Genomic DNA, 8,054 nt, shown 5'->3' on the forward strand with positions numbered 1-8,054 from the left:
GCTTGCTGTCTAGGAGGTTTCCTACCTACGAAGGAATGTCAAGAGCCTTCATTGTTCAAAGTCGCATCATGGTAGATAAAGAAATGTCTTCCCTATTTGTGTAGTAACATATATTCACCTGGAAGTAAGTGATGCAAAGAGACCACGGAACTTTAAGTGAAGACCAATTTGGTTTTAGGTAAAATTCCTAAGTCTCAAAGGTCATCTAAAATACAGTGAAGAAATCAGCAGACCAAACAGTTGTTTAAGAACATCAGAGCAGTAGACAGGCAAAGACTTCATCTATGCTCCACACCAAACACAAGTGCAAGAGTTATCATAGCTTTACCATGGATGGGGGCAGATGGGGTATAGATGTGATGCAGTGTCCAACCAGACATTGAAATCCAAATATTTACCAATTAAGACATGCAGAGCAATGCCAACGCGACATACAAATTTATTGTCTCCCCCAAGAAGTAACATTAATATAATTCCATTACCTGCTTGCACGGTTTTTAAAGGGTTTTAAAATTTATAGCTTTAAAGGCAATTTATGTGAGGCAGTAGAAAGAAGCAAACAACACACCATTCATGAGCTCAGGATTCCAGGCAACATGTTTGTGGAGGCAGATAGCTTCTGATAGGGTTACTTGCCCCACTCAAAATCAAATATAGATTTTTAAGTCATTCCTCTTAATTATATCATGGGCTTAGATTTTCATTTCTGCCCATGATATTCAAGAATATATTAAAAATGTAACCATAGTGACAACTGTGTGGGATTTATAGTCTATCCAGATTGTACTACTTACTGTATGCTAGTCCACCATATATTCTAAATTGCCTTCTAGAAAGCCACCCCTCCAGCCAACATTGTATGTTTTACATTGTCATTTATGAAAGCTCTCATCCTTATTTATTATCAGTAAAGTGTGTACAGGGGAATGTTTTCTAGTCTTGACCTATTTCTCTATCCCTAAGAATGTGCAAATATGAACTGCATTTGTTAAAATTTGTATATTATTTAAAAAATTGGAGATCAGTAATACACTTGTTTGTATTGGTGCCTTCTTTAAGGTATTTCAATTAAGTAAAAAAAACACAGCAAAATATATATCATTCAGTGTAACTTTATTTACTATTTATTGCACATAACTCGAGGTCTTTAATTTCTAACCACCGAAGTTTCAAATGACTATTTTTCCCATGAAGTTGCACATGAACATTAGTGAATTCATTTATTCGTGGCATGTGTGTGTTTTTTATTATTGTAAACATCTGTGTGATTCATATTGCCATAGATCCTGAACTCATAAGCATGGACCATGCACAGGCTGGCAGCAAGCCAGAAAGCCACTCTGCAAGCAAACGGATACTCTGCATACGGAGAAAATTCATAGCACAACATTGAATGTCCAACCTAAGTCATCTCAGAATTATACATATATGGACTTCTTAACTTGTATAGGATCTGGAACTCAACTGGTTGGTTGGTGATGAGGTTGACCTGATTTGGGGAGACTTTTTTTTCTTGGGATAGCTGGGAACAGGGGCTTAATCTTTCTTCTTAGCGGCTTGCTCCTCCCCAGCACCTTCCTCTTTCTTGTCTTCCTCTTCACCCTCGCCACCTTCTTCTTCTTCTTTTGTGTCTTCGGACTCATCCTTGGCAGCTTGAACATAAGAAGAAAATACAAAATCCAAATCTAGGTTAAGTCCAGGCAGAACATTTCAGCACAAGACTCTGTAAGCTACTGAACACTATTGTCAGAGTGGTCTATAAACCTCTTGACCCACTCCCCCGAAGGACATGTTATAGTGCTTGTGGTGAACAATTTGGCTGGAGACACGTATTTAAATAAAAGATTACTTCCAGGTGCTAGGAGCTTACCTCCTCTCCAAACCACCATGTTAAATGAATGTGTTAAAATATGAACCTTCCACAATTTTTCATAGATGCTTATTAAATGTGTGTCCTCATCACACGTTTAATTTTTATTGTTGCCAAGCTCTCATAGAAATCCCTAGGTAGTGAGCAAGGCCCTGTAGCTCATCCATCTCCCAATGAGTACCCGCAGCCAGTATGCACTAGGAAATCTAAAGGTTTTTGTCTTTGTATACCTTCTTCCTCCTCAGCTCCTTCCTCTTCCTCCCCCTCATCCTTCTCCTTCTCCTCCTCTTCTGCTTCTCCCTCAGAAGGGGGCTCATCCTTGGCCTCCTCAGCTTTGACAGCCTCAATGGTCTCCTCCACCTCTGTCTGCTCTTCCTGGACGTGGCTGGTGTAGTAGGCTGGGAATGAGCGGGCAGACATCAAATAGGAGCTGCTCTGCAAGCCACTGTAGGCAGAGCGGCCGAAGACCTGCGAGCTCTGGGAGTAGCCACTGGTTATACTGCCCACGCTGGTGAAACTGAGCCTGGTCTCTTCACCTTCCAAGAGTTTCCTGGGGGAGAAGGGGCAGGTGAAGGATACAGTTAAATCACCGTTGGGTATGTGTGTGTTCATGACTTGCTCTAAGCCCACCACTCATCACTTTCCCCCACTGCCAACCTCAAAAGCAAACAACGATAAGCAGGGATAGGCATAATTAAGATTTAATAGAGATTTCACAAGAGACCATACCCCTCAAAATCTTCTATGTACCCCTATTAGATTTAAAATGTAAATGATAATAAGAGAGCTTACATTACTTCAGGGTTAATTCCTTTGCACCTTCTTGGAGGAACCCCAAAGTAGAACTATTCTAGAACACTTGTGATTCAGCATACCTCTGCCCAGACTCCGGTTATCTGATCTTCTCCGAGGTGTCATGCCCACTGCCTGCACTATTCGATGTTACCTGTAAGCTGCGATCTCAATGTCCAAGGCCATCTTCACGTTGAGTAGGTCCTGGTACTCCTTCAGGTACCTCGCCATCTCACTCTTCGTGCTCCTCAACTCATTCTCCAGTTTGTTGATTGTGTCCTGTTGGAAGATTGTTTTAAATTTCCAAAACATAAATGGCTACTGCTTTCTTTTTACTGTGATATTGGTGCTGAGGACTAGCTTCAGTTAACTCCAGAGTGTGCACCTTCAAGAAAATCTCCCTTAAAATAACTGCACGGTTTTATGGCCTAAAATGTCCAGTCTAGTGATGCATGAGAAGGGGAGGGAGGGACACTTCTGTCTTTGAACCAGGCCACATGCTTTCACCACTTCGCTTCTACTCCCCCAAAGATGAGAACTTAAAAATAAATAATAAAAAAAATAAATGGGTTGCGGTAATTGACCTAAATATTCTGACAGTATTCTAGTGACCCTGCTAAAAACAAAACTATTCCAAGGCTGGGTGGTCCAGAACTAGTGAGAGCTAGCCGCTGTGTTTATTAACCAGGAGATCCAGAAGTGCCAGGTTAACTTTGAGTTGAGTGGTCAGCAGAGAAAACGTCAGACTAGTGGCCACGCCCCAACTCTGACTCCCTCTGCCCCTTCCTCCCAACACAACAGGCCCCAGTGGCGCCCCGCCCCCTCCAAGTGCCCCACCCTTTCCACAACCTCCCGGAAGTCAAGCCCTCTGTTAGCAGCTCTGTGCTGGAGGACCCCCTAGCGTTCACTCTCTGGGTACACCCTGCACCCGGACTGTGCAGCCTCCCCGCCCCCTCTGGGCCTGAACTCGTGCCATACCTGCATGGCGCTGATGTCCGCGTTCTGCTTGTCCTCCAACTCCTGCAGCTGCTTCTCCAGAGCTTCGTTCATACCCCGGCACGCTTCGATCTCCAGGGTTTTAGCCTTGAGCAGGCGGCGGCTTTCGGACACCTCATCCTTGGCAGCGCGCACAGCATCGGTGTTCTTGGCAGCACTCTCAGTCAGCACCGTGAAGCGGCTCTTGAACCACTCTTCGGCATTCTGCATGTTCTTGGCAGCCAGCTTCTCATACTGAGCACGGATGTCCTTGAGGGCAGCGGAGAGGTCAGGCTTAGAGGACACGTCCATCTCCACGGAGATCTGCGCATACTGGATCTGAGCCTGCAGCTCGGCGATCTCCTCCTCGTGCACCTTCTTCAGGAAGGCGATCTCGTCCATCAGGCTGTCGATTCGCTTCTCCAGCTCGGCACGGGCGAGCGCGGCCTCATCGGCGCCTTTGCGGGCTTCCATCAGCCGGCCCTCGGCGTCCTCGCGGCTCAGCACCTCCTCCTCGTAGCGCGCCTGCAGGTTGCGCAGAGTTTCCTCCAGCCCCTCGCGCTCGCCCTGCAGCGCCTGCTTCTCGTTGGTGGCATCTTCCGCCGCCAGGCGCAGATCGCGGATCTCCTGCTCGTACAGGGCGCGGAAGCGGGACGGCTCAGAGTGTTTCTGGCGCAGCACCAATAGCTCGGCTTCCAGGACCTTGTTCTGCTGCTCCAGTTCGTGCACGCGCTCGATGAAGCTGGCGAAACGATCGTTGAGGTCCTGAAGCTGTGCCTTCTCCTGCGTGCGGATCGACTTGAGGTCGTTGCTGATGGCGGCTACCTGGCTCAGATCGAGGTTCTCCAAGCTGGGCATCAACGAGCCGGAGCTGGACGAGTAGCTGCGGCGCACGGACAGCGAAGAGGAGACAGGTGCGGAGTAGCTGGAGTACGCGGAGCGCGCCGTGCTGTAGCCGCTGCGCACGCTGGAGATGTGCACCCGGGGCGTCTCCACGTAGCGCCGCTTGTAGGAGGTCGAAAAGTACGGGTCGTAGCCGAACGAACTCATGGTGGCGGCCGGTGTGCCCCTCGGGCCAGGGGCGGAGGTGGGGGACCTAGAGAGAAAAACGGGGAAGAAGAGGGAAGGAGGAGGATGGATGGCTGTGTGCAGCTCTGTGCGGTCCTGCCACCTCTATTTATACTCCAGGACTCTGACGCAGACTGCGATCGATCGCGGTGCGCAGGCCAGTGGGGGCAGCGCGCTGCTGCAGCCAAGGGGAGGATTCTGCGCAAAAGCGAAGGCGGGGGCGAGCGACAGGCGGCTGGAGAGGTGCAGCTTCCGCCTGGCAGCTTTGCTCTGAGACCCTCCACTTTCTTTGAGACCCCCCATAACCTTCTTATTCATTCCTTTTCCTTTCCCACTCCCCCGGCCCATCCTGCCTATTAATACCTAAAGCCCTCAGTCACTGGGATCTTTAACTGTTCCAAATAAAAGGTTCTCGCTCCCGACTGACACATCAATTTTTAATATTCAATGTCTCAAAGACACCCTGATCCCACCCCACATTTAGCTCTCCCTTTCTCCATCAGGGACCCTCTTAAGCATCCTGCTTTGGGTTTACGTAGCCGGGTTGTGAGTCTGGGCCGCTTATGTTACTGACAATAGCTGAGGGTAGTGTCCATGCGACATTCCTGCGGGAAAGTTTTGCATGTCTTTATAGCTATTTTCTGACATTTTCTTAAATTCTCCTCCATTTCTCCTGCCTCCTTTTATTTATTTTTCCTTATCACTCCATTTCTCAACACACCGGGGGATATGCCTCACCACACACCCTTGAAACCTCCGGACAGCGGGTGGCCATTTCAACATTTTAAAACCTTTACAGGAAGCAGTTAATTTGTCTGGCACCTTTCATAAAATTTCTCCTTTTTTTGTGGGGAATGACGCCTGGAGTGCTTGGGAGGGATTTGAAACTAATCAGGCAAAGAAAGACTTGCAAGGCAAGGCAAAGACGCATACTGAGCTATTCCAGCTTCCTTCGCATCAAAAGCCTCTTCCCCTCTTTTGCACCTGTGTGGTACCCCAACCTGACGGCTTCAACAAGTCATGAAGGTGGATGGGTTTTTGTTGTTGTTGTTGTTGTTGTTGGGTTTTTTGTTTTGTTTTGTTTTGTTGTTTTGAGAAAGGTTCGGGTGAGAAATCGCTGCTGCGAACAGCCGCCAGCTCTGGGTGTGGTCTCCCAGGACAAGAATTCAGCCTAGAGATGGAATGAAGATAAATAGCCGGCTGAAATTTATAGGTAACAGATGCAATAGGGAATCTATGGGCTTCCTTCGGGAAGCACCCAGATACCCCAAATACCAGAGCGGGCAAGCCAAACGCACGTGGGTGCAGCATTTTCATACTTGCGCCGCGCCGTGAGTTCCTGCAGTTTCGAGAAGATACTGCAGAGATTCAGATTCGTAGGAAGTAACTAAAACCGGTTTTGAAGCAAGCATTTGGCGTTTTGTTTAATTTGTTCAACATACCACTGGCTTACTGTTTTCTTTAAATGGCCCAGTTAGGGGGTATGGGTAAAGGTTTTCAAATTGGGAAGTGAAGTTTTTGGAGCTGTGCCCGGTCACTTCTGGAAACCGAAAATAGGGTGAGGTGGGGTTTATTTTTCGAGTTCCTTTCTAACCTTATACTTGCTGTGGTTCTGATAACTCGTCCCCTTCATGGAAGAGGAACGGACTGACGCAGAGGACTTCCATGGGGTTGCTGGTGGTTTAAATCTGTTAAGTCATATTAGAAGTCCACCCCTGCCTAAATGCTATGCTTTCAAGCCTAAAGTCTCCAGGCTGCCTGGGACTTACGTGGCCGGCATATAGGGTCAAGTCCTATTCAGATGGTTCTCTGTAGCCTGCATATCCTTTTTCACATTCATCAGTGATCAAGAGGACTTAAGGGGGAGAAACACACACACACACACACAGAGAGAGAGAGAGAGAGAGAGAGAGAGAGAGAGAGAGATCTTGACTAGCTTTCCTTGCTTCCTATTATTCCCAAAGATGAGGAGCTGCAGATTTTTTTCCTCAAGCTAGCTCCATGTAACCTGTGTCATTTCACAATCTTTGTAGAGGGTCTCACACACCACTGTTGGACATTGTTCACTTCCATCCTTCCAGTGCCTTTCCTCAGGAGTTACAGGTCATCCTCAGAGATCTTAAGCCTCTGTGTGTGTGTGTGTGTGTGTGTGTGTGTGTGTGTGTGTGTGTGTGTGTGTGGTTTCTTTGGAGGGAGAGGCAGGGCTTCTTGCTAACACCTTTGACTGCAGAGCAGATTGCCCAGAAGGGAACAGTGCGGCTGGTGCTGCAGAGACCATGAGATGCTGCAGACAAAATAAATTATGGGGCACTTTCTGTGGTTCAGTGAGCAAGCAGATACTCGAGCTTGGTGGCAAGACTGGCATCTGCAAATCTGATTGAGCATCCAGGACTGATTCTCTTGCTAATCCCGATCAGGAACGAATGGAAGAGAGGGACAGTATTAGCATTCATGAAAGGGGGTTTCTACTCTTTCTTCATAGCATCCAACAATAGCCACTGGTTATAGTTGCTTCCCTTCTGCCTTGCTTTGGAGTAGAGGGAGGGGTCCTGAATCCATGTTGGGTCCCCCACCCCACCCTACTTTACCCTGCTTTGTGTTCTCCTCTGCTAGATGCTGGCCTCTTTTTTAAATATTCTGCCCAGTCATCCTCCCTTTCCAGTCCTTTTGTAAGCATTTGCTCCAAGAGCCCAAATGACATTGCTTGGTGTGTCTGAGCCAAGGTAGACTAAGACACTTTAAAGAGAAACAGCTTGACTTTCCTTTTCCCTGTCCATAAGTGCTCTGCCTTGGTGACTTCTACAGTAGGTTGCTGGCTCACCTCCTACCTCTCTGTCTCTCTGTGTGTTTCTCTGTGTGTATGTGTGTCGCCCTCTCTCTATTTATCTCCATAAGGTCTATGAGTCTTATCTCTATCTTTTGATTTTCCTATAAGCATAGGACAAACACAAAATTGAGAGTTTCCAGAAGGACCCCATCTAGTAGATATACTAGAAAAATAGGAATAAATACTAGTTGGTGAGAATCATTAGCAAAATTCTTGCTCTTTTAGTTATCTCCAAACACCTCTATATTCCTTCAAACAACTTTTTCAGATCCATTAGTCGAAAGCAAAATATATTTGCATTAAAGTTACATAGTTAGTGTATAACTGTTTTAGGACCACTAAAAATATATCACTTCTTGGATCCATAAGCTTCAAGTGGGCACCTGGTGACTCCAGCTTTTCTGTTGCTTGTTCTGAAATCCTTTAGGCACAGGAACTTCGGTATTGGCGTTTCCTTTTTCAAGTGCAGCATTACGCTGGAATTCTTACAGGCTAAATAGAGCCTAGAAGGTTTCTGTCCAT

The 8,054-nt window shown here is 46.9% G+C and overlaps 1 protein-coding gene across 1 annotated transcript; it reads right to left on the reverse strand.

Moving 5' to 3' along the window:
• Positions 1-1,096: 1,096 nt before the first annotated feature.
• On the reverse strand, positions 1,097-4,856 carry Nefl (neurofilament light chain). The gene is made up of 4 exons (XM_040740592.1): positions 3,641-4,856; positions 2,817-2,941; positions 2,101-2,420; positions 1,097-1,652 (listed from the first exon to the last, which is right to left on the reverse strand). The coding sequence occupies exons 1-4, from the start codon at positions 4,685-4,687 to the stop codon at positions 1,537-1,539; spliced, it is 1,608 nt and encodes a 535-aa protein (XP_040596526.1). The 5' UTR covers positions 4,688-4,856; the 3' UTR covers positions 1,097-1,536.
• Between the last annotated feature and the right edge of the window lie 3,198 nt (positions 4,857-8,054).

The sequence above is a fragment of the Mesocricetus auratus genome, unplaced genomic scaffold (genome assembly GCF_017639785.1).
Source record: "Mesocricetus auratus isolate SY011 unplaced genomic scaffold, BCM_Maur_2.0 Super-Scaffold_100707, whole genome shotgun sequence".
NCBI classification, from domain to species: Eukaryota; Metazoa; Chordata; class Mammalia; order Rodentia; family Cricetidae; genus Mesocricetus; species Mesocricetus auratus.